Source organism: Suricata suricatta, chromosome 1 (assembly GCF_006229205.1).
Source record: "Suricata suricatta isolate VVHF042 chromosome 1, meerkat_22Aug2017_6uvM2_HiC, whole genome shotgun sequence".
NCBI classification, from domain to species: Eukaryota; Metazoa; Chordata; class Mammalia; order Carnivora; family Herpestidae; genus Suricata; species Suricata suricatta.
Genome location: NC_043700.1, coordinates 153498317 through 153525276, shown reverse-complemented (window position 1 = coordinate 153525276; position 26960 = coordinate 153498317). Strand labels below are relative to the sequence as shown.

Genomic DNA, 26960 nt, shown 5'->3' with positions numbered 1-26960 from the left:
GTTCTTAGGGTGGTCGTTAAATTGTTGATTGTTGTAATGGTGTGACCAGTAGTTTATATGTGACCAAGTGTGGGTTTTTTGATACTTGTCAGTGTTGTCTTTTTTAAAATATTTTTTTGCTGTGTGATGCAAATGTGATAGCAAGTGTATTTATGGAGTTCAATATTAAAGGCCAAGGAATATAAACACAAGAAGGAGGACAGTGCTTGGAAGGGTGGGTCTGAATTCACAATGACCTCGATAAACAAATTGTGGAGTTTGGTTAGCATAGGATAGTATACATATATAGTGGTGGTATAGTGAGTCATTGATTGTGTATCAATGTGGCTGAGAAAGACTGATCAGGAAAAGTCATAAAGGAACCATTGGTGTGTCTCGTTTAAAAAGAAATGTGGTTGAAAGGGTGTGTAAGATAGGATTTTTAATCCTATTAATTGCTGCACTTCACAGTTCTGAGATGTTTAATAGAGGAATGACAGATCCTGAAACTGGGCGCAGTAAAGATGAGCATGGTGAATTTGAAACAACTTGCAGCAGGGCTGAAAATGGATTTAAATGGACTTTGAGAAGGATGAAGGGAACTGGGATTCATATTTACATCGAGTACTAAAGAAGGAGGCTTAGTGGAAGTGTTTTCAAATATGTAGAGGGTGATAGAGAATATGACAATGATTGCTTCATGTTCTCATTAAGGACAGCATATGAATTGTAGTGTGAGAGGTTTAAATTACATAATTTAAACATTTCCTAATAGCAAGGATTGTTAGAACTTGGAAGGAATTGGTATCGTAAGTTGTAGAATCTTAAAGTCTTTTGTTGGGATGCTTTATTGCCTATCTGAACTTGAAAGTGCAGAGTAGATTAACTGTTAAGGTCCCTTTTAGCCATATTCTGTGGTTTTTCATTTAGGTATTATGAATTATTGGGAATGCAGACCTCATGATATAAAGATACAAATTATTTTCTTTTCAAACTAATCCAGAAACTATATTATGTGCCCTTCTTTGTAAAATAGTTCTTTAGGGTTGTGCTATTTATATTTAAAACATATTTTATAATGGATGTTCTGAGCCTTAAGCATTTATATATTTACTGGTAAGATTTTATTTAAAAATTATAATTTAAAGGAAATTTATATACATCTAAAACAAAATATTTTTTGAAAGGGGTAAATGCTATTTTATTTGCTTTTCTTCAAAAGTATTTCAAGTATAACATATCTGGTGGCAACACTACTACTCTTTTATATATGGATAAGGTAAGGCATTGAGATTAACTTTCTCATACTCACAAAATGGGCTGTGTGTGGTGCTGAAAATAAGACCGAGTGTCCTGACTCCCAGTTTGTGCTCTGTGTAGTAGACCAGACTGTTCATTTAAAGTTTTATTGCTCAAAAAATCTGTTTATAAGTTTAAGCTCCATGTTTTCTGTCCATTGTAACATAGAGAAGCACGTTATGTCCCCAGAGAAATTTAGTGAGACGCAGCAACTTTGTTTCACACTTGACATTAAATGTACATTCTATTAACTTTTTTATCTTATGATTGAATGTTTCAGGTTTTCCTCCTCCACCAGGCGCTCCACCTCCGTCTCTTATCCCAACAATAGAAAGGTAAATCAGTATGGATAGTGTAAAACTTCTTATCATTGGTAGACTTTTGACAGAAAAATCATATACATGTCTTGGTAATATTTTCAGAGATTTCACTTTGTAAACATTAAGTAGTGCCTCCCTTTTAATTCATGAGTCTAGACCTGTGTTAGTTACTTTTATATAAGATGTTTGACCTGTAGTCCTGTAACAACACAGTACAGAGAAAACCAAATGATAGTATTTTGAAATATTTTGGTTTGAGTTATGACACACTGGTGAAAGAAATTCCTAGTCATTTTTGTGGTATGTACAGATGACTAGTAATCATGAATAATGCATGTCTGTTTTAGGACTAAGTAAGGACAGTTCTTATCAGGGACCATAGTAAAGAAAAGCCACCATATTCCTTATGAGCCTGCAGAAACTCTCAACTTTCACAAAGGAAGGTTGGATCCATTCTGCATGGCAGTAGCCTTATTTTTTTATTCTAGGAGTGCTGTACTAAAGAGTATTTACCTTTTTACATAGATGCCATCTATTTATATAGATGGCAGCATGGTGTTGAACAACACTACATCTCAGATGTGGCTCAAATTTGTCTTCAGAATTCCCTAGTTTTGTGTTGCCAGGCAAGGTTCATAGCTACTTTTTGAGACTTTGTTTCCTCTTTCACCAAATGGGGTTTAGAGTTGTGAAGATTAAAACAGCTAGTGAAATAACAATCAGCACAGTTCTTGGCAGATAGAACTTACTTAAAAAAATGGTAGCCATTACTGTTTTCTCTTAAGTAGCGAGTAAATTCTATGAAACTAATGTATTTCAGAAAACGTGATACAAATTCTATTAATAGAAAAATATTGAGAACTTTACATCAATAGCATCAAACCATGCATAATTTTCAACAAGGAACTGATAAAGCCTAGTCTTAATTGTGAGAATATAAGGATATAATTTTTGAGAATATAAGAATATAATTTTATTAAGTCCTTGTTAAATATATAATTTTCTCAATCATCAAATGTTAAAAAGTATTATTTGTTTGTCCTGTCTGGAGGGGGCATGAATTTCTAGATCATTAAAACCTATTTTTTTAAAGTGTATTTATTTATTTGAGAGAGAGTGCAAGTGGGGAAGGGACAGAGAGAGAGAGAGAGAGAGAGAGAGAGAGAGAGAGAGAGAGAGAGAGAATCTGAAGCAGGCTCAGCACAGCAACTGCTGCACGGCTCAGTCTCATGAACCATGCGATTGTGACCTGAGCCAGAAATCAAGAGACAGATGCTAGCCGACTGAGCCACTCAGGTGCCCCAAACCTGTTTGTTTGTTTGTTTAAGATTAAATTTTAGCAAAGTCTCAAGTACTCTGTTATTCTCTCAGTTTCTTTTGGGAATCAAGCTGAATTCATTGGATTATTCACATTAAAAGTACTAGCAAGCTATATATTTCTTTATAAGTGGGTTTAATATGTTTTGAGGTTAAAAATCTGTTTTCATATTATAAAATAAAATTACAGAATTAAGGTTTATCATTATATGGTAGTTAAATGAAAGTCATAATTCTGCCTTGATGTTTTGCATTTGCACCAAACTATTAAAATTTAGAACTTATTTGTAGCACATAAAAATACATTTTTCTTCAACAGTGGACATTCCTCTGGTTACGATAGTCGTTCTGCACGTGCTTTTCCATATGGCAATGGTAAGTATTATTTTTAACTGTCCAGATTCAATTTAACCAGTATTTAGATATTTTTAAAGCAATAAAAACATACTTCCATGGTTTTAAATACTAGCTTATAGAGCAGTTAAAAAATATTAACTAAAAGAATATGTCTTACATTCTAGGTTACTTTACCGAAGAATTTTCATTTTTTATCAACTATACTCTTAATGATGAGTAAATGGTGACACAGCACAAATACTTGGACCTTGCCTTTTCCTAAAAGAATTTAGGATTTGTCTGGAAATTGTCTCAAACTTCATTCATAATCTTTTCGTTCCTTGCTTCGTGTCATCCAGCTAACCTTATTCTCTTTTCCCCTCACTGTTTTTTCTTCTAGATCATTTGATCCTCTTTCCTGTCCACTCTTTACAAAGTAATTCATTCTAAGGGCTTCTGATACCATTTTTCTGTTTAGATCTCTTGATCATTCATTCATTTCTTTTAAAAGTGCTATGCATTGCACTAGGTTTTAAGGATACAGTAAACTATAAATCCTCATTAAGTTTATAGGCTAATGAGGAGCAGCCACGTGATGGAAGAAGGTATCGTGGGAGACACCTCTCCAGAAGGAGCGGAGAGGGAGATGTTTTTTGAGTTTCCAGTCATGTTCAGAGGCATAGAGGTGAGAGAGAACGTGGTAGGCTTTTTGAACTGAAAGAAGTGTGGTGTGGCTGGGGTATAGAGATTGCATGGTGAATGTTTAGAGATGAGACAGGAGGTTATGCAAGGTGTTACAGCCATGCTGTATAGATTTTCAGCCTTATTCAGAAGGCTGTGAGGAACGATTTAATTTTATGCTGAGCTATAAAGTTGTTAGACTCACATTTGAAAAAGGTCCATTCTGGCTCCTTACTGTGAGGAAATTGTGGGTTCGTAGGGTGGATTGAAAGAGAAATGGCAAAAATGCTGCTTAATTTGGGGAACACGAAGCTATTGGAATAATCTGGGAGAGAAACGGTGACGTCACATATTCAGATAGTATCACTTGGGATGGAGAACACTGAATGCTTCCAAAGGCTTTTGCACTGTACAAGTTATAAATCTTGGTAGTAGATCAAGTGTCTGTCATCTGCCTCCATTTACCTTGTAGGTGTCTGGATCGGGGTGTTGTAGTGTCCTTCAGACCCACCTTGTTCAGATTGCATGTGTGCCATCCATCCACTGTTGACTTGTTTCAGTGATTGTACAGCCTTTTATTACTGACTTGTTGGTTCATTGATTAGTTCTTGCTGGGCTCCCAGGAAGTCCTGCTCCTTGGCTTGGAATCTTGTTTTTCCCTCTCATTTTTCTTCTCTCTTCTGCACTTCGAGGCATAGATCTTCACTTCTTCCATAGATCTTCACTTCTTCCATAGATCTTCAACTATTAAATAGCATAATTCTTCCTTATAGGGTTGAAGCTCCTTGGCTTGGAATCTTGTTTTTCCCTCTCATTTTTCTTCTTTCTTCTGCACTTCGAGGCATAGATCTTCACTTCTTCCATAGATCTGCACTTCTTCCATAGATCTTCAACTATTAAATAGCATAATTCTTCCTCATAGGGTTGAAGTTTAGTGAGACCACATTAAAGCACTTTAGTCGCGCTATTTAACACTCAAATATTAGCTGTGATTTTTATCATTATCCCCACCATCTCCAGCAAGCTCTGAGTTCTCTCTCCTGCACTTCGAGGCCCCGTAGCCTGAGTGTTAACGCATAGACCTTGCATTTAGCCTGGGGGCGGGTTCCTCGTAACTTGGGATAAGTTAAATAACCTAAATCCCTTCCCTCCTCTGTAAAATCAGCTTTGAACATAAAGTGCTCAGCACAGGGCCCATAATAAGTAAGGCCTTGACACATGTTACTTGTTTAATTATTTAAAATTTTACTTTTCCCTTTTTTAAGGCACTTGCCATTTTCTTTTTCGTGAGATTCCTTGTATATTTGTTTCAGTACACATGAGGAATAGTCCATATCAGAAGTATGAAGACGTAATTCTTGAGATTACCTATACAGTTTCCTTGTGGAAGATTTCATTTTTTAATGTTTATTAAGCACTTAAAGTAGGAGTGCCTGGGTGGCTCTGTTGGTTAGGCCTCTGACTTCGGCTCAGGTCAGATCTCACGTCTGTGGGTTCGAGCCCCGCATCAGGCTCTGTGCTGACAGCTAGCTCAGAGCCTGGAGCCTGCTTCCAGTTCTGTGTCTCCTTCTCTCTCTGCCCCTCCCCCTCTCATGCTCTGTCTCTCTCTGTATCAAAAATAAATAAAACATTTTAAAAAATTATAAAGTATATTGCAATAATTACTGAGAAGAAAGGAGTTTTCTTCATCCTAATAAAACAGAACCTTGGAATGAAGGTTATGATACACCTTCCTCTTTGTTGGTAATTCTGTTTTACCTTTGTTATTTTAGAATTTATCCTCAAACACTGGTTATTAATTTTCTTGATGTACATATTAATATATTAAAATTGTGCTCATATGGGCACCTGGGTGGCTCAATTGAGCGTCTCTTAATTTCGGCTCAGATCACGATCTCATAGTTTGTGGGATTGACTCCCATGTCGAGCCTGCTTGGGATTCTCTCTCTCTCCCTCTCCTTCTCTCCTCCCTCCCCTGCTCATGCACATTCACACACACTCTCAAAATGAATAAACTTAAATATATTGTGCTCAGTTAAAAAGTAATTTTTGTAGAAATATCAAAGAACTGCACAGACCAGCATTTTTGTTGCTTTTTAGTTCTTCTGATGGTCTGCATGGTATTTTTGGATAAGCTTATCACTCTATTTCTTGATTTATAGAACTATAGATACCATCTATTATTCGTCCTCTTAGGATAGATGTGTATTTTGCTCACTTACCATCACTGCCCCTCTCTTTTCCCCACCAGTGAAGTTATGACTTTCTTTAATCTATGTTTCCTCGTTTTCATGTACTACCAGTACCTGTTAAGGTGCAGATTTCCAAGGCTTTACCTCGCCTTCCCCCTCTGCCTGCCAGCTTTGGTCAGCCATACTTCTGCTTAGAAACATTTATTTTCCGTCCTATAACCCAAACTGTCTCACATATTTTTTATTCTGAAAGCTAAACAATAAACCATATTTACATTATTATGACTTTATAAATGTTGTATACAGTAAAGATCATTATAGTACTCAAGCCCTGCAAAGGAGAAAGTTCCAATGGCAAATTGAAATTACCTTAGACTTACATCAACTGTAAAACCATACTACATTTTAATTGGATTCATATTTGGGGAGCCTGGGTGGCTCAGTTGGTTAAGTGTCCAACTCTTGGTTTCAGCTCAGGCCATAATCTCATGGTTTCATGGGTTTGAGCCCCACTTCGGGCTCTGCACTAACAATATGGAGCCTGCTTGGGATTCTCACTCTCCCCTCTCTCTCAGTCCCTAGCCTGCTTCTGCTTGCTCTCTCTCAAAATAAATAATAAAAAATTTTAATTGGGTTCACATTTGAACTGTGACTTTCTCCATCTCAAGATTTTCCCCTCAAGTTTTCAAATTTTGTTTTTCATGTATGTCCTTAAGCCCTCCGGCATTCATTTTTGCCGATGTTACAAGGTAATGATGTAATTGTCCCAGTGTTATTTGTTGAATAGTCTGTCCTTCCTGAGGTTTTGATGTCCCATCCATTCACGTTCCATTTTCCATGTGCACTTGAGTCTGTTTCTTGGCTTCTTAGACTACTCATTTCACTAACTGTCCCTTTGCAAATAATGCCACATTATTTTAATGATTGAGTTTTATTGTAATTCTCCTATGTGGTGCAGCAAAATCTACCTACTTATTCTGCTTCTGAGGTAGTCTTGGGCCATTGCTCTTACATATCCATTCTAAAATCAACGTTGGAAGTTCCATGAAAAACTATTTTGAGATTTAGATTAATAACATATTATGCTTACTTTAGACAAAACACTGTTAACTCATGTAATCCTGATAGTCTTTACAGTAGGCGTACTGTTACTGTTCCCATTTTATGGATGAGGTAATTGAAGAACAGCCACATTAAGTGGTTTCCCCAGTAGCACAAAGTAAGTGGCAGATTCAGGAGCTGACACCATGCAGCCAGGCTCCAGAGTCCTTGCTCTTTACTAAACCAGCTTGGGGTCCCATTGATGCTTAGACCATTTTTGTGGGATTTGTGTCTTAACAACATTGAGTCCAACAGTGAATAAGGACTCTTTGTTTATGGAGATGTTCTTTAATACATTTCAATAAAGTGCTATAATTATCTTCAAACAATTTTTACAAATCCTTGGTTAGATTTAGTCATTGTCATCTAATGTTTTGTTACTGTTTTAAGTGATATATTCATTCAAACATCCTTTTCTGTTTGTATTTGTTTGTATTTATATAGAGGATTGGTTTTTGTTTTATTTATACACATAATACATATATACTAATCAATGTATATATATTGATCTTGTAGCCAGTTATCTGTTGAATTCTTAGTATAATTTGTCTATAAAGGCTCTTTAGCCTGCAGTATCTGCAGATAATGATTTTGTTACTTTTGCAATTCTTGCTCCTCCCTATTTTTTGTTTGTTTGTTTTGAGGGAGAGTTCTTAACTGCTCTGACTAGCATCTCTGTGTAATGTTGAAGTATTGAAAGTGGAGTTCTTGTCTTGTAACCCCTGCCCCCCTTTCCCTTTTTTAAGATAAACTTTTACATTTTTACTACCAGGCTTTTTTGCTATTTGGTTTTTGATGGAGTCCTATATCAGATCAAGGAAAGTTTCCAAGAGCTTTTAAACTAAATGGATATTGAGTTTTAATCAAATGTTTTCTGAGATAATCATACCGCTTTTCTTCTCTAATCTGTTAATGTGGCTAATTTCTAAATTTTTCTAACATTAAGTCACTGTTATTTTCTGAGATAAACCTAATGTGGTCATGATTGGTTATCTTTAAAAAATAATAATAAACACTTGATTGATTTAGGATTTTGACATTATGTTCACATGTAATATTAGCCTATGATGTCTTTATTTGTACTGTCTTTAACTGGTTTGGGTATTAAAGTTCTACAAGTCACATGGGAGAAGTTAGGGAATAATCTTTTTTTCCTATTCTTTGAAGTTTATATATTAGAATGGTCTGTATCTTATAGGTTAGTAAAACTCACCTGTAAAAATCATCTAGTCTCTTGAGAAGGTTTTAATTTACTGATCAATGTGTATCATAAGAATTGGTCAAGATTTCTTTTCATTCTTGAGTCACGTTTGGGTAAATTATTGATTGATCATTTGAAATTAGTCCATTTCAGCTAAGTTTTTAAATGCATAGGTGTAACGTGCATTCTGTGTTTAATATCTATATCATCTGTTGTTGTGGTTTCTTTTTGGTTTTGATTGTTTCTCTTAATCTTGCCAGAATATTGTTGTGTTTTGTCTAGTCTTCAAAAACCACCTTTCATTTCAGCTTTTTTTTTATTGTATCATTCTTTTCTATTCTACTTTTATCTTTATTATCTCCTTTCTGTATGATTATTCTGTTTGTGTGTAAGGTCTTAAGTTTTGTAAGCTTAGCTTACTAATTTCCCATCTTTTAAAAAAATTTTTTTAATGTTTTTTTCTTTTTGAGAGAGAAAGAGAGACAGGGATCATGAGCACGAGCAGGGAAGTGGCAGAGAGCGAAGGAGACACAGAATCTGAAGCAAGCTCCAGGCTCTGAGCTCTCAGCACAGAGCCCGACGTGAGGCTTGAACTCCTGAATCACTAAATCATGACCTGAGCTGAAGTCGGTCACTTCACCGACTGAGCCACCCAGGCGCCCCTTCATCTTTTCTAATGCATTGTTTTTTAAGATTAAATTTCTCTCTAGAACAGTTTGTATCCTAATACTTTTGATATGTCATATTTTTATGTTTAGTTCCTAAATGATTTAAAATTTATTTTTTTGAGCCCTGCATTTTCAGAAATATGTCTTTAATTTGAAATGTATAGGTATTAAGGTGTCTATTATATTTATCCTGTGAAAGTACACAATATACTTGCTTTTAAGTGTTTCATATGTACTTGAGAAGAATGATTATTACTTAGCTGTTCAGGGCAGTATTCTGTTATACTCATTAAATCAATCCTGTTAACAGTGAATCTTCTCTATCTGTAGGGAAATTTTTTTGTCTGCTTAAACTGGCAATAATTGAGAGCAGTATGCTAATCTCCCATGATCGTGGTGGACTTTTCCATTTCTGCCTATATTCATACGAGTTTTTCTCTCTAAAAATTTAAGCTTGTGTTGTTAGCCACCTGGAAGTTTAGTTCATTCTGTCTCTTGGTGAGATGCGTCTTCCATTCCCTTTTCATGGCCCTTGCTGTCCCAGGTAATCATCTTGTGTGCGTCTGCTCTGGCATTAATGTGGCTGTGCCTGAAGAGCTGCAGAGACTAGGGAGATTGGTATTTTCCTGTTCCTCCCACCCTTCTACTTTCAGCCATTTTGTGTGTTTTTCATACCCTTTATATTCAGATCATTAGAGGTTTTGTTTTTGTTTCTTTTCAGAGTTTTTAAAAGTACAGATCAAATTCTGTCATTTAACTGATGAATTCAGTCTCTTGAATTACTGTGATTATTGAACTAATCAAACTTGTCTTCTCTAATCCCCATCCTTCTAGGTCTTTTTGAATTAACTGAGTTTTTCAGGTGTTCTTTTAAATTCTATTTTTTCTCTAATGTTTTGAAATTATACATTTTGTTTGTATTATTTTAGTGGTCACTCTTGGAATGTATTGTGTATATATCTCATAGAAGTTCATTTGGTGAAGTCTGTTAAAACTTTTGCTCATTAAAAAAAATTTTGTTTTACATTTATTCACTTTTGAGAGGGAGATAGTATGCATGTGAAGGGGGAGAGCCAGAGAGGATCCGAAGCAGGCTCTGTGCTGTAAGTGCAGAGCCTGATGCCAGGTTCAAACTCACGAACCATGAGATCATGACCTGAGCTGAAATGAAGAGTCAGCTACTTAATTGACTGAGCCTCCCCACCCCCACTTTTGCTCATTTTTGAATCTGTAAATGTCTTTGTTTTATTTAATTTTTAATGTTTTATTTATTTTTGAGACAGAGAGAGACAGAGGGGCAGAGAGAGAGGGAGACACAGAACCTGAAGCAGGCTCCAGGCTCTGAGCTAGCTGTCAGCACAGAGCCCGACATGGGGCTCGAACCCACGAACGTGAGATCATGACCTGAGCCGAAGTTGGAGGCTTAACCTACTGAGCCACCCAGGCGCCCTGTCTTTGTTTTATTCTTTTCTTGAGGTTTAATTTTGTTGAGGACACCTTTCTAGGTTGACCATTACTTTCTCTCAACAGTTTTTTTAAGATGTCTGGTTAATGTTTTTGGTACTGGAAAGTTTGTGGTGTATCTATTTCTAGTTCATGTTCACTTTGCAAAATTAAGAGTCTTTTTGTATGTTAAGTCTTTAAGGTTTGTTTCTGGATGTCACTCCAAACTGTGGGTATTTACCATGTATTTTTTCTCTTTTCTATTTATAACCAAGTTTCCATTATAATCTATAAATAAAGTATTTTTGGTGGGAGTTTTGTTTTTCAGTAGGGTTTTTGTCTCTTTTTTAAGTGCCATACCTTTGTTTTTAATTGTTTTTGCTTTTTTTTCTTTAGTTGCCTTTCCCCACCTTCCTGGTTCTGCTCCATCATGGCCTAGTCTTGTGGATACCAGCAAGCAGTGGGACTACTATGCAAGAAGAGAGAAAGACCGAGACAGAGACAGAGACCGAGACCGGGAGCGAGACCGCGATCGGGACAGAGAAAGAGAACGCACCAGAGAGAGAGAGCGGGAGCGTGATCACAGTCCTACACCAAGTGTTTTCAACAGGTGTGTTGAGTGTGCAGGAATTTATACACATGTATTTCATATGCACTTTAGAATTTATATTTGATGCAAGGATGGAAAATCCAATTCACTTGGGAAAGGATCGTTTCAAGAATAGTTAGTATAACCAGTTGAAAAGCGTTAAGGCTTTTTTAATTCATAGACACTTCCGTTAGGCAAAACAACAACCTCCAATTTGTTTACTTCTTCCTTAAAACAGTTTGAAAATATTTTATCTTTCCATCTAAAATATTTTTATCTTAAGTTTAAATACCTGGCAAGAGAGCTATAATTTCCAGTATATTATAAACATTATAATTTTAAAATAAAATCACTCTTTTAAGTATACCCAGTGGTTAAGAGCATTATAGTGATTTGCAAAACATCATCATCCATTTTGTAAAAATGCGTATAATGGCTCTCTTTAACGGTTGGAAATTTCCTATTTCTCTGTGTTTGAATTTTACTTCTGAGTCCTTTTCCCCAAAGAATTCTATTCCACTGTAATATTTTTATTCTTGAGTAAGGTTTTAAAAATCAATCATTCTATCCATTTTTCTTGCAGCATACCTATGGTAAGTTTAAATGTTTAAAAAACTTATGACTGTAAGATTAAGTATTTTAACCCCCCTCATTTTAATGATTATTTATTTAAATATATACAGATAGAGCAACTACATCCCTTAGTGTTATGGAGAACCTTCCTCCCATCCCCAATTAATATATGTATTCATGAGTGAATAGTACTGTGGTTAGGAAAAAACAGACTTTGCCATTAATTATACTTCTAAAAATATATACATAGCAGTGTAAGCACTGAGAAACCTTGTTCACGTAAAATACTTAAATGAGAACAGGTGGAATTTTGTTATGGCTCTGTCATTTAATTATTTGAGCACGGTTGGATTCAATGCTATACCAAATTTACATAGGTAACCTGTCATCAGAATTATTTTTAAGGATCTGTCACTCTGTCAGCTAGGACTCAGCTTTCGAGACTGCAGAGAATTGGAAACCTCTTAGTCCGTGAGAGTATTTGTTACTCAATGTAACTGTTCCCTACGGCTGCCGTTACCAAGTCCCACACACTGGTGGTCCAGAACAACAGTGTGTCCTCTCCGCAGTTCTGGTGGCTGCAGGTCTGACGAAGGTGCCAGCAGACTTCGTTCATTTTCGCAGGCCCTGAGGATGAGCTGTTGTGTTTCTTGCTCGTAGCTTTGGTGATTATTAGCAGTCCTTGGTGTTCTTGGTTCTTGGATGCTTCACCTCAGTCCCTGTTTCTTCTGTCTTCATGTCACATCCTCCCTTCTGTGTCTCTGTTGAAATTTCCTTCAGTTTATAAGGATATCAGTCACTGGATTAGGGTGCAGTTAAATCCAGTATGACCTCACCTTGACTTAATTACATCTGAAAGACCCTGTTTCCAAAACAGTCACATTCACAGATAATGGGAGTAGGACTTGAACTCATCTTTTTCAGGGGGCGGGAGGGGAGACACAATTTAGCCCAGTACATTCAGGAATTAAATTCTAGTTTCCTCAGTTTCTTGGCAGAACACCAAAAGGGCTTTACCAAGACTTCTCAAAAGACATCTTTGCAGAAAGTCTTTAAAACATCTTTATGTGTGTTAAATATTTTCAGGCATACCTTGGAGTTATAGTTTTTCCTTTTTCCATCTATGGAAAATAGCTACCATATAACTTAATTGGTAAATGACAGCTCTCATCAAGCCTGACGGCCAAATCACACTCAAGTTTGTATCAGAAAAGAAGTCTGATTTCATTTTTCTGTTCATTTAAATGAGTACAGTGTGCTGCCCCTCAGCACTTTGGTTTGCTTTCCTTCAGAGGGACTTGTGTGGATTTCGTTTGTTTGTTGTTTTACCCACGTCAGGGGAAGTTGTTCATGACTTCCACCACACTGCTCTGCAGTCCACCTGAAGTTAGGACATCCCAGAACACAGAAACTCCCAATTCTTACGCCATATTTTATCCTCGACAGAAAAATGTTTAAGATAGGAAGACTGAAAGCTTTATAGAAGCTTTGTAGTCCTTGAATGAAATAGATCTGACATTAATATTTTAAGTTAGTTATTTTTAATGCCATCATGGTTTTTGCACCGAGTCATACTATGATACATTCATATTAAAATTGGTGAAAGGAATGCCTTTTGTAAAGGGCTAGCAAGTTGATGATGAGAGAAGAGATTGGAGAAGTGGCGTGATGCTTTACCTGCTGGCATCTATCGGTACACAGTTCAGATTTAGGAAAGAATGAGTGTGCAAGTTGTGGGTCTGGCAGTTCATTCCCTAAAACTTTTTGTGCCACTGGCAAGAATCGTGGACTGATGTGGTGCTGGCACATGGCACTGCACGTACTGCCGGCCTTGAGAATAATTCAGAATTCTTCTAACGATCCCCAAGTCCCAGGGCAGTACACCTTTTTACATTTTAACCCCAGTTCTTTCTCTAGCCAGTACATCCAGTACATTCCATGTTTTAGCTGTGCTGACCTGTGTGGTCTTTGGGAAATTCCCCAGTTTCATACTTCTTGTTGATGTTCCTCTCTTCTCTGCCTTGCAGACCTCATTCTTCGAGGTGTAGCTCACATCTGTCTTCTGTGGGCTCTTCTGAACCCAAAAAAAGTTGAATTATTTCCTTCACTTGCTCCCTAAGTATTTAGTGTATCTTTCTCAACAAGCCTGTCTAAGGGTGTTGACCACCATCTTCCATGTCCGTATTCCCAGCATTTTGTGTAGTTAATGCTTAGCATGTAAGGATAAAATGACAAACACTGCAGGGGAGGAAGATGAATATAATAGAGAAAAAACAATTTTGAAAGCCGTTCTGTGAAACTATTTTAACTAGGCAGATTTTGAAATTAATAAAAATCAACCTTTATCATTATCAAAGCATTAATTTCAGCATCTCATTAAAACATCAGTCTTGGTGGGGCACTGGATGGCTTAGTCAGTTAAGTGTCCGACTTTGGTGCTGGTCATGATATGATATGAATATGAATGAATGAATCATTGAGTTCAAGCCCCTCATTGGACTGTGCTTTCAGCACAGAGCCCACTTGTCCCCCACCCCTTCTCTGCGTCTGCATGTATATGTTCTCTCTATCGCTTTCAAAAATAAACAGTGAAAAAATATATATACAATCTTGGTACCATCGCAATATAGAATGAAATGAGTCAAAATAACTTTTTTTATACCAGCTATTTTTATGGATGGGATAAATAAATGTAAGGTACAAAGACAGTTTTCTGATTTTGCTAGATGAGATAATCTACCAGTTTAAGGATGTGAGCATCTACTTGATTCAGGCAGCATTTGTTAGATGTCAGCATGTAATTTTAGACTTCTTAATCCAAAAAGGTCGACCGTTAAGGATTATCTAAATTTGACTTGGCTGATGAGAAAGTGGATGTGTGAAGAAATTAAGACAATGGTAGAGAGCTATACAGGCTACTGAAAAAGTGGTTGAGATATTACTTAAAATCCTTTCTAGTCTTGAAATTAAACAGTTAAAAAATTCTGCGACTTTTCACTTTCCTTATTATTCTATATGCACTTTATTTCTTTATTGGTGGGTGGAAGTGATTCATTCATTCATGTAACGGACATTTTCTGATCCCTGTTATGTGCCAGAAACAGAGCTGTGTGCTAAGAGTATAGAAATAGTCACACACTATCCTCGCAGATTTAAGTATGTAAAGTATGTCTAGTCAAGGGGACTAGAAGAGGTTAGTAGTTTTAAGTGTTACCTTTAAAAAAGTTCCATAAGAATCAATAGGATTTATTCATCTTTTTCCTTCCTGTAGCTCCTAATAGTGACTGTAGGAGCTGATAAAATTTTATTGGCTATAAATAAGTAATGATATGATACAGTAAGTGTGTGTAGGTTTTGTGTTTCTGTATGAATATAGTAAGATGGATGTGTGCCTCTCACTTTGGCCACATAATGCCTGATTCTCTTAAATTTAAGAGTATTACTTTTAGGAGGTAATTGTTTCCTTTTTTAAAAATTTTTTTAATGCTTATTTATTTTAGAGAGAGAGAAAGAGAGAGCATGAGCAGGGGGAAGGCAGAGAGAGAGGAAGAATCTGAAGCAGGCTTCAGGCTCTGAGCTGTCTACACAGAGCCTGACATGGGGCTCGAACTCACAAACCGTAAGATCATGACCTGAGCCGAAGTCAGAAGTGTAACTGACTGAGCCTCCCAAGTGCCCCAAAAGTTGTATTTTTTCTAATGTAATTCAAATGGATATATTTGAGATAGCACAGTTATTTCTAGAATGTTCACGTGTTCACAAAGTGCTGAATGTAAACTTGATATACAAAAGACTGAATTGAATTGCTTTGCTAGAGTTCATAAATCTTCTTTGCATACATAATACATTTATAGAATATTTGAGACTAAATTCTCTGATTCTTCAGTTTCAGACATACATGTGCACAAATGTTACTTGGTTTTTATGGAGATTTAACAGGGTTAATCATTAAAGCACATTTGATTTTCATATTGCTAAGCTGTAGGGTCTCAGGAGCCAGTGTTTACCTAAATCTGACTAAAAATTCAAGGCCAGAGAGGCAAAAGACAGAGGAATTTTGTGTTGTTCTGGATTATGCTAGGAATAGTGTACTCTGGAAAACCCCAGTGAAGTATAAAAGTAAGGGCCATTTTTTCTAAAGACTGACATTTTGCAATAAGGCATGCAGTGTGTGTTACGTTACAAATTACAGGGTTATTGTTTTGAAAATTATAGACCAGTTTCAACATCTGTTTTTTAGGCTGCTTAAGTGTAGGCCAGAAAGGAGGCTGGTCATTTTAGGTTGTGTGAAGTGAGCTGTAGTGATTTCCAGGCCGAGAGAAACCTTTGTGCCACAGCTGCTTGTCAGAGAAGGGGACAGAGGGACTGGTCCTCGTCTGTTCCGTGTGTGAGGCTGAGTCTTCAGAATCTCAGGGGCCTCAAAGCCAACAGGAGTTGGTGTTAGGATGAGAGGGAAAAGACTGTTACAAATGACAAATGGAGATAATTAGTTGTTATGTAAAATTGCAAAGAGGGCCTCATTTTTTAAGAGGATGCTATTTATGATAATCATTTGTCATGGTTATTCTGCTTCAGAAACAGTCACCTTTACAGAAAGGGTCTGCTTCTAAAAAATTAAGCACTGAATTGACTGAAGATGGGGAGAGCATGCATGTTAGTTGCCATTTATTGAGGGCCCACCGTTGTGCCAAGTACTTTATAAATGTTATGGCCAGTTCTCCGACAACCTTGAAAATGATAGTTGTCAGTTTACAGATGAGAAAACAAGTTCAGAGAGGTTAACTAATTTACCCTGGGTCACACAGTCAGTAGCAGAATCAGGATGTGGTCCTTGGTCTGCTCTCTGGTACCTGTCCTAATGCAGACAGCATTGTATTCTGCTGTCCAAATACAAAGTGTACATGTATGGTTAGAAAATGTGTATGTATTCCTGTGTGTGTGTGTGTATACATAGTGTACTTTTTTCTAAATGTTTACTGTATCTCAGGCAGTAAGAACCTGGTCAACAATAGGAGTTAGTTTAAGCACTACTGAATCATTACTTTGGGTAGGAGACCATAATTAAGCCTTTTCTTTTGTGTGGCTTATACTTTTTCACTTGATATTGTGGCCTGTTATTTTTACTCATAATGCCTCCACATCTTGACATGTCATGCAAGTTACTAATAATTTGTATTAGACATTTCTAGAAACCAAAGCTCTTTAGTGCATAGTCCTCTAAAAGACTGTTTTAGTCTAAGGAAGTTTACTGATAATAGGTTGTAGAAAGTATTGACTTCTGTGAACAACAACCAAAAAAAGACTCAAAAGATTAAGAGAAAGCTGGGGAGAATGTACGTGAAGAGACACAAAAAGAGGACAAGTCTAGGGAGGTTAAAAAAAAAAAAAGACTACCATCCAACTCTAGCCACGAGTCCTAGCTTCACCAGTCCATTCGCTCTAAAATCAGGAAACAGAGCTGCGGCGGACGGGTGTGCGCTTGCTGTCATCCATGTGACTCCCCCGTCCCTAGCCACACAAACACCTGTAGTATTAATTGGGGTGTCAGACTGTAAGTGCGCCCACAAGCAGTTCTGTCTGCATTGTGTGTGGGTATTGTAGAGGTTGCTCTGATGTCCCTCAGTTCTTCAGGCTCGTGTACCTCTTCATTAGATGAATGTATTCTTCTGTGAGAAACTTCAGCACCTTCATCTACTTTCCACTTATAGCCATTGTGAGCCAAGTATTTTTATTTATAAAATCTTGGGCCCACAGAGATTCTAAAAATAGAAGAATTTTGGTTGGAAAGCTGCTTTTAATTTTTTTAATGTTTTTTATTTATTTATTTTTGAGAGACAGAGAGAGACAGTACAAGCAGGGAGAGTCAGAGAGAGAGAGGGAGACACAGAATCCGAAGCAGGCTCCAGGCTCTGAGCTGTCATCACAGAGCATGATGCAGGGCTCAAACCCACGAACTGTGAGATCATGACCTGAGCTGAAGCCGGATGCTTAACTGAGTGAGCCACCCAGGCACCCCTTTTAATTTTAAAAGGAAGAAAAGAAGGTGAAGCTGATTAAAATTTAATTCTATTACAGCTCCCAATATTGGCTTGAGGGAACACAATGTTATATAACATTTCTATTCAATAAATGTGAAAGCATAAAGTTGGACCTTTAACACATGTAGTTATGTTTTGCATTAGATCGAGTACTGGTTTGGGAAGCGCATCGTTCTCCTCGGTTCCACAGATTTATTTTGCGTCTAGTCTGTGTAAGCCACTAACAACATGGAGGCTTCTGGGTTAGACTCAGAATTACCAGTCCAGTTGTCATGAAGAGTGTTTATTCCGATTTCAGTGACGAAGAACGATACAGATACAGGGAGTATGCAGAACGAGGTTATGAGCGTCACAGAGCAAGTCGAGAGAAAGAAGAACGACACAGAGAGCGACGACACAGAGAGAAAGAGGAAACCAGACACAAGTCCTCTCGAAGGTTTGCTCTTTTATAGTGAATCACTCAGAAGTCAAGAGTAATTGATTTGACCTCAGAAAGTAAAAACAGTTCCAAATAACTAGTAGAGCATATGTGTTCCTCACTGGAGGATTAAGAATAATGTGTTGAAATCGTTGGTTCCTTAGAGGCTCCACAAAGATTTTTAAAGCTTATAAGGCTACATTTAATGCCCATAGACTTGCTACCTTATCTTGTTGGGAGAGGGTTCATTTAGCAAATGAACCAGTAACAGTCTAAAAAATTCCTTTGTGTCCTATTATTTGCCCAAAGTTAACCCTAGAAATTATTTCCTTTTCTGATTTAGTGCTTCCATTTCTAATTTGTAATAGTTTTTCTGAATAAAGTATATGTGCTCTGAGAATCTAGGATAATATCCGGACGGTGAACCTATAACGTAAATATAATCTGTATAAAAATCACATAAGCTGATCACTCCTCAAAGTGTGTTTGAGAAAAAGAATGGATTATTTAATATCCAGTATCACAGTGAGAATTTACTTAGACAAAGTGGGCTGTTTTCTTCACTACTTAAGAACACACCTTTTTTTCTTCAGTAATAGTAGACGTCGCCATGAAAGTGAAGAAGGAGACAGTCACAGGAGACACAAGCACAAAAAATCTAAAAGAAGCAAAGAAGGGAAAGAAGCCGGCAGTGAGCCTGCCCCTGAGCAGGAGAGCACCGAGGCTGCACCTGCTGAGTAGGCGCGGCCAGGGCCGCAGTGCATCACAAGTCTTGTTATTTTTCTGGATGATGTTTAAGAAATTTACCTTTAATCTTGTTCTGTTAGTATGAAAAGTTAACTTTTTTCTCAAAATAAAAGAGTGAATTTTTCATGTTAAGTTAAAAATCTTTGTCTTGTACTATTTAAAAAATAAAGACAGCAATGACTTTATATCCAAGAAGGTAATGTGAATGAGTCACTCAGCAGGGAATCTTAAAGAGCTATGTGTACATACACAGTATCTGATGAAGGTCAGGGTTGCACCTTGGCCATCGTTTTCTTGAGTTCCTGGAACACCAGCCTCTTACGCAGGTGCGCGGCTGCAGCACCTCTGAGGGTAGAGGTGGGAGCGGGTTTGGCGCTGCTGCGCACCCGGGCTTGCTGACTAGAGAGCTTGGAAACAGTTTTGAGGTAACAACATTTTCATAGGTTTTCAGTGTTCTAAATTTGGGTTCATGGTGGAACTTTGTAAATGGGCAACTTTTATATCCAAATCGGTAAAATCTAAAGGCATTTGGGTGGTGTCTGTGAAACTGTGGTTTCTGTAGCAGGCGCAGATACCTGTCGCTGTGACAAAGTCGAATTGCCACACGGCTCACTGTGCAAGCCAGGCTCAAGCTGGTTTGGCTTTTCTTGATGCTTTTTCCAAGGCTCATTGGTTGAGCAGGACATGGAGTTTTTAAACAGTTACTGGCTAATTGTGAGTGAAAAGACCAGAGCTTTAGATTAGTCCTTTCCTATTAAATTTAACAATACAGGTTTATAATACTCTGTGAGCATTTTTAGGGATAAGCCTTAGGATGTATTTGTCCTGGTGACAACTTGGGTTTGCGAGAATCAATTACTAGGATCCTTTAAGTAGTGGAGGTAGAAATGAACTTAATACCACATACTAAAAGACAACTATAATTTGAAAAATATTTATTTCTCGTTTGATGAACAGTTTCTTCAGCAGTGATCTTTTAAAATCCTCTGGCTGTAAATTGTTTTTTCGGTGTCCATAATGTACCTTTTACAGACCTCAGCATATACCAAATTCTTAATTGAGGATTTGAATTCAGTGGGGGCATACAAATTATCTCAGCCATGTAAGAGCATTTTAATGAATAGAAAAATATAAACTTAGAGTTGTAGAGTGATGTGAAATCCTCCACACTGAGTAAGAACTATTACTAATATTTACGTTTTGAGAATTACATCTTCTGAGGTGTCATCGACTTTTATGAGATCACACTTTCCTGACAATTAGTTTACATTTTTACAGTGTATCCTTTAAATATAAAAATTGACAAGATAAATATATTCTTTACTTAGCTTATTTGTGGTTTTCTGTTTTCCTATGACCCATCATTGGTTCTATAAAAAAGTGCCAGGCCAAGAAACAATAGTAAGAGTAATTTTCCCCTTAAGTTCCTTCAGCAGCCTTGCCAAACAAGCATGCGTCATTCCTGATGTGCTCCTGCCATTGACGGCCAGAAGGATGTCACCGCATCTAGAAAATACGAAAAACAGCCCATGATTAGCATTTTGGTCCGTAGCTGAGGTTAACGCAAGTGTATTATTTGGTGGTCCTAGCTCTTGCTCCATCTGTCAATTTTAACTATATAAAATTCTACAGAAAGCTTTTCTAATGAAGGCCCTTCTCCCCCTCCTCACTTAAATTCTGCACTCTCTCCATTCAGTTTCTGTTAGAAGGGACGCTAAAAGTATAGGAAGTTGCTGTGTGGAACCAAGGAATTCTTAGAAATTGAATGCTATGTAAATGTTTTTCTTACCAATTAAACAAGGTATATATAGTACAAGCATTATTTCTAATGGGGCCAAGCTTTTGCATATATAAAACAATATACTGGAAACAAGCAGTCATTATTACCTGATTCTCCCATCATTGTATGCTGGTGTTCCTTCAACAATAGACTTAATAAAAAAAGGTTTGTTCCCATTGCATCCTTCGGAACCTCCTACAATGCAGAAGCCCAGACTCCCAGCTGTGTTTCTTCGCAATATGACATCTTTACAGTTATACAGGTACCTGAAAGAGTGTAAGCAATATATCTGCACAGGTCGGTTGAACGCTTAGTATTCATTAGGATTCATTTCCCACGCCCTTTATTGCCATTTTTCAGACTCGCATTAGATGGGTCTTACTCAAAATTGTCATAGCCCAGCGACCTTTGTACTATTAGGTGGCTTCTTCCAGTAGAACTGTTTTCCATTGCTTAAACACCCTTTAAAAAATACTATTATGTTCTGTTTATATGTTTACTGGGAAAGATAAGCCATTTTTGGCTTAAAGATTCAATGCCTCAATTTATATTAAAAAGTTGGAAATGCCTAAATCCTTACTGGTGAGCCAAATTCAAGGCTACTTAGCAACAAATTCTTATTGCGAACATAATTTTAATGAAGGCAAAAATCCTTTAAAGGATTTATCCCCGTGGGGGGAAAAAAAACTGAAACCTAACCCTAATTTGCCAAAGTTTTGTCTCTTGAAATATACCCACCAGTTTAAATGTAGCTTTATATGCTTGACAGGTTATAGAGAAATATGCAGGGATAAAGTGAATGGAAATCGAGGTACTTTTAAAGATTATAAGAATGATTCATAATGGAGGAGAAACCCTGAATAGTACGGCAAGAAGGAACAGGAGAGGGAGAGGCCGCAGGTCTGTGAGTGGGCAGCATCCTCCCACAAATCAGACGGAAGATACTGCGTGACGGCTCGGTCAGTGTTGGCACAGGTGCAGACCAAGGGCAGACTGACAGGTTGTGTGTCAGGAACCGGATTTGATGAACACCCCCCCCCCCCCGCCTCCCCCAGTTCAGGAACTGGTTTAAGAGAAAATTAGCATTTTCATATTGGTAAAAATCAAGATAAGATTGTTTTGTTTATAAAGCTGTACCTTAAAATATTAACTGCTTTTTGAAAGACCAATAAAATGTCTCATGTGAAAGGTTTTGTTAAGTAATGAATTGGCCATCATTATTTGTTACTGACCTTGCTAATCAGTGTAAATGTGACTTTTCATGATGTTGCTGATTCCAACTTAAAATAAGCTTTGACTTTGATGGATAACTTTAAAATGTGGTAAAATTCAGCTGTTTCGTTTTGTATCTGTTGTCACACATAATTTACAATAATCAATTTCTTTCACTGATAGCTGAAAAATAATGATTTTCTTTTAATAAAACAACCATATTTTGATTGTAAAATATTCATCTGCTGTCTTTCACAGGAAGACCTGATGTCAGTACCGCATTCACCCTGTACGGTCTCTGGTATGTTAGATACCACATTTGCAGAGCAGCTGGCTGACTGCTCACACACAAGCCAGGTGATGGGCGGTTCTCCAGACAGCACAGCATCACATTCCCACCTGGGCCCAGTGCAGGAGGGAAAGCAGATGAGTTGGGTGGCTCTTACCCAAGGTCATCGGCAGGTATCTGTGTTACCATTTCCCAGCCACGATTCCCTAAAACATATGATGCGTACATAGAGCAATACGTGAAACAAGTGTTTCTCATTCCTTCCACCACTGGTTTTTTTTTTTTCCCACGGAGAATCTATCACCTTGGACCTTACTTCGATTCATCTTGAATATTTGATTTCATGTGGACAAACTATAAACCTCACCATCTAAAATTTCTGTTCTAGTGTAAAATTTTCAGCGTAATGTTAACTAATGAATCGTGTCTGTTTTCCTAGACTCTTGTTTTGAGACTGGAGACAACGTATCTGTTTAGAGCCTCTTTTCGCAGCTGTTTTGAGTCCAGGTACTTGGGATCTCGGCAAACGGAACAGACAAAAAGGCTACCCTCTGTGCCAGGCATTCACGTAGATGGCAATGTTACTGAGAGTTTTTTCACTACCTTCCTTACTTTGTGTTCAGTATTTTATTTAACTTATTTGTAGCATAAGAACTCCGTATTGTAGACCCCTTCAAAGTCAGACCTTGGTTAGTTGGAGCTGAGGAGTACTGGGGCATCTTTTTCTCAAGTTGAATGATGTCACTTCCCACTGGGAAATGGGGAAGCTGGCTTTGATCAATGATGTTGAGGATTTACCTTTGAAATATTAAGCGACTTTAAAGTCTATAAATGTGAGCGTTTTTCCTGTTCTGAAATTCTCTAGACTTGAAGAGTTGGCATAAAGAATAGCAAGGCATTTAGTAGTTTTCTCCCAGTGAGATGATGAAGGTTTCCTCAAAAACAAACGTGTTAAGGACCACAGTGAAGTCTTGGGTTGCTCAAGTGCAGTGAAGTTTTGTCACATCGGTTGTTCCTTCTCAGTCTCCAACAGCTCCCTTTTCTCAGCAGATGTTAGTATCTCATGGAGCCCCTACCCTACCAGAGTGGGGTTCTCAAAGTGTCTAGAGATCAAAAAATACTTTTATTGTGATATACATTATTTGCCTTTTTAAAAACTCACTTTAAGCTCAGAGAACCCAGGATAGGCGATCTGGCAACAGTGAATGCAGAGGCAGAAGTGAACGTCCAGTTGTCTTTTGTTCACACCAAATACTAAAGAGGTTGGCAAAAAATATTGCTACTCTTCTCATTCCAAAGGCTTTTCTGGGTTCCCAAAGCATTCTGTACCTGTGTAACAGTAATACACATTAACTCCTTTCTCCTCCATCCTCCTGGTCCAGGTGAGAAAGACTTCCAGATGTGGAGTGTGGCCCTGGGAGCCAACAGAAAATGAAGGAGAAGGTCTTCAGTGATTTCTGAATCCTCTTGAGTTGAATAGCGTCTGATAAGCTGTATAGATTAGCGGTAATACTGGAGCTGCTGCCTAGGGTGTGATCCTCAAAGCCTCAACTCTGGCCCTCCACAGAAAACGTTTGCCAACCCCTGACATTGACTTTTCCTGGAAAAACACACAAGGAACTGGTAACCGTGATTGCCTCAGTGGAGTGGATCTGAGGGGACGGGCGTGAGAGACTCGCCCGGCACCCCTCTCCCCTTGGGTACCTCGGAATTTCCACTGTGGTTATATCACTGTGAGGGGACGAGGGGCCACAGGAGACTAAGAACCGCCAGGGTGGCTGGAGACCAGAGTTGTCTGTGCTGCCATCATTTCACACTTCCTGTCTACTTTCAAAGGAAGTGAACCAAATCCAGACTATACTTCTGGCTGGAGCAGAGAATTGCTGCCTAAGGCCAAGTGACAAAAAATAGAGGGAGAGAAAGCCACGCAGTTGGTTTTATTTGTAGTAAAAACCATCTCGCATTTGTCCTGGTTACCACAAATGAACTCTGATTATATGATGAATAGCTTCCAAGCACGCAAAAAAAAAAAAAAAAAAAAAAAAATGACCTACTTTCATAGGTTCCAGTTTCAGAAAGATTTATTAAAATTTTTTTAGTTCAAGTAACACTCTTCTTCCACTCAGGCTCAGTTCTAAAATGCTTGCAGATTTCCAAACTGCCTCAGTTTTCACCTGTTTAAAAATGCCCTTATTTTAAAAATAATTTATCAACCAGGAAAGGCTCAAAAAGGAATCTAGGTCAGTGTACCTGAGGCAGGGATGTTTTTTAAAACCTCATTTGAAATTTGGAAAAAAAAAAAAAAAAGGCCGTCCTATCTCCACCCTCAAGAAAAATGTACTAAAACCAAACATCCTCCTTTTATTCATTTAATCCTATGGCAGCATTTCATCCTCGGTGACTCTAATATTTAACATTTACATGACGCCTTGGGAATTTGTAGGGCAATCCTTTGAAGGCCAAGGATTCATGCTCTGATGCCGGTGTGCAAACGCGAATTGATGTTTTTCAAAAATTTTGTTTCTGTATATAGCCATTTAAAGTGTCCTTAAAAATTGTCCTGATGTGCCTGCGTGAGACAATTTAATGGCTTCGCCGTAAAGCTCTAGTTGCATCTCACTAAAATGACAACTGGGCTGCTCCCTGAAGTTTGTTAGAACTTTATAAGAGTAGGAACTAGAGAGAGAGAGAGAGAGAGAGTCTGAGCCATGTGTCAACCACATGCTTACACACCTGGGCACACACAGGCAAGGTGTTCTGCTGAAGGGTTTCACCTCTGTGCAAGTTCTGAGGATTACACTAGCGAAGTAAGGAGAGGGGGGCCTCCCCCTGGCTGCAGGCTCGGTGGGCCTGGTTGGATTTTAGCCCTCTGTCCCTGTCACCTGAGCTCTCTCTACTGAGGAGCCATAAACCACACAGGGCAGCAGCCCAGGAGCTCACTCAACTTGAGTGTCTAACAGTGTTTCCGCTTCCGGGCTTCCATCCTGCCCTGCGACTTCTGCACGCATCTTCAGTAACAGAAGGGAAGACAGACTTCTTTCCAATGGTCTCATAATCAAACGGGGGGCTCGCTAAGATGCTAGGGCCCCAAATCAGCCCAAGAGAGGAAAAGAGAAGTCTGAGAAATGCAGTGGTTTCCTCCCACATCGCCGCGAGCATGTCAAGTTGGGACTCACCGCGGTAATTCCAGCCACATGATCCAGGAGGGGGACCAGTCTCCGGCCAGGGCCACGTTGTGGTTGGAGTCCAGGGCTGCTGGGCTGCTGCACGCGTCCTGGGGCTCGCGTTCGTGCACTTCCAAAGCTTTAAGAACCACCAAGGAGGATGTGCTTTTCAGTAACGCAACTGCCTCGCTTCGGCTGACCTCCGTTAGTTCAATCCCGTTCACATTTAGCAAAATGTCACCTGGTGGCCAGAGAAGCAGAAGCTATGTTTAGTGAGAGCGCAAAGAGGAACTTCTAGAGAAGTGCAATGGGGCAGAGACTGACTGCGATGAGGTGGGGAGCGAGGAGGGCAAAGGGGCATGTCATTTGCCTCTTGTATTGACGTGAAGCTGAGTTCTCCAGTAGCAAAAATGACAGCATGTGCATGTTTCATGGCACTGGCAAGTTCTGTTTGGAGGTTTCTAATTTTTTTTTTTTTACATTTATTTATTTTTGAGAGACAGAGAGAGACAGAGCATAATCATGGGAGGAGCAGAGAGAGGAAGAGACACAGAATCCGAAGCAGGCTCCAAGCTCTGAGATAGCCGTCAGCACAGAGCCTGACATGGGGCTCAAACTCACGAGATGTGAGATCATGACCTAAGCCAAAGTCGGACGCTCAGCCGACTGAGCCACCCAGGTGTCCCATGTTTTGAGGTTTCTAAAGCATACTCATTAGTGTTCGGCTCTTGCCTTAAAAAAAAAAGGAAGGAAAGAAAGCAGATAAATTAGCTTCCCTAATCAAAGAAAACCTACTCTTTCACTTCTTGTTTCTTGTTTTAGCACAAAGGGAGAGCATTCGGCAAAAGCTCCAAGTACCCCCACGGAGCCTGAAGTGCAGTAGGCACCCAATAAATGTAGACTGCCTGGAAGGTCCAGCAGAGGAGAATATAGCAGTTAAGAAAAACGAGCAGAAACTATGCCCTTAAAGAGGGGAAAGGAGTTAACATGTGCTTCACCGCAGAGGTGACACTAGGTACCACTGGTTAAGCACCTACTATGTGCTGGGCCATTTCCATACACCGAACCGCACAATCCTCTGCTCGCATTCTCTCGCTAACCAGTCACTTCCTGGTGGACCTCATCACTCTCCACCCAGGGGCTTGGGTGAAAAAGAAGAGCAAGAGGAATTAAAACACAAACCTCTCCTACCTCCAATCTCTATTCTTTTCTCTCTCTCCTAATCTTCTGCCTCCTTTGAATATCATCTTCACACAGAACAATCATAGCAAGAGTACAAAGATAGGGAGAGACAGATAGGAAAGGCTTGGAGTCCTGCCTGACTCCAAAGGAAGCACTGTTGGGTTGGCCAAAGAAATCCCTTACCATGCCACCCTCCCCGCCCCCACCCCCGCAGCTCCCCAGGCTGAACCGCTGTACTTCAGCAACTTCATGTTATCTCTTGAATCTGAACCCTTCAGTGACATAATTGCTCAACCATCTGAGCTACCCCTCTGTGGGAATTGACAGTATTATTAAAGATACGTATTTAGCATTCCCTTCCTTCATTCAAAGTAGCCCAGAACACATCCGGTTAAAATAATTAGGGGCGCCTGGGTAGCTCAGTCGGTTGA

The 26960-nt window shown here is 38.6% G+C and overlaps 2 protein-coding genes across 13 annotated transcripts in view; one reads left to right on the top strand and one right to left on the bottom strand.

The window, feature by feature from the left end:
- Nucleotides 1-21885, top strand: part of FIP1L1 (factor interacting with PAPOLA and CPSF1) — a 78584-nt gene extending 56699 nt beyond the window's left edge. For all 10 annotated transcript variants that reach the window (XM_029945748.1, XM_029945741.1, XM_029945761.1 and 7 more), the window contains 5 exons: nucleotides 1559-1613; nucleotides 3235-3290; nucleotides 10934-11147; nucleotides 18036-18173; nucleotides 18749-21885. In XM_029945748.1, the coding sequence (XP_029801608.1) occupies nucleotides 1559-1613; nucleotides 3235-3290; nucleotides 10934-11147; nucleotides 18036-18173; nucleotides 18749-18896 (611 nt within the window). In that variant the 3' untranslated portion in view covers nucleotides 18897-21885. The remainder of the gene's footprint in view (nucleotides 1-1558; nucleotides 1614-3234; nucleotides 3291-10933; nucleotides 11148-18035; nucleotides 18174-18748) is intronic.
- LNX1 (ligand of numb-protein X 1) overlaps nucleotides 19821-26960 on the bottom strand; it is a 117786-nt gene continuing 110646 nt past the window's right edge. For 2 of the 3 annotated variants that reach the window (XM_029945716.1, XM_029945731.1), the window contains 3 exons: nucleotides 25360-25588; nucleotides 20790-20948; nucleotides 19821-20408 (listed from right to left, as the gene is read on the bottom strand). In XM_029945716.1, the coding sequence (XP_029801576.1) occupies nucleotides 20273-20408; nucleotides 20790-20948; nucleotides 25360-25588 (524 nt within the window). In that variant the 3' untranslated portion in view covers nucleotides 19821-20272. Of the gene's footprint in view, nucleotides 20409-20789; nucleotides 20949-24283; nucleotides 24358-25359; nucleotides 25589-26960 lie in introns of those variants that run through there. The other variant, XM_029945723.1, reaches the window with a different exon arrangement.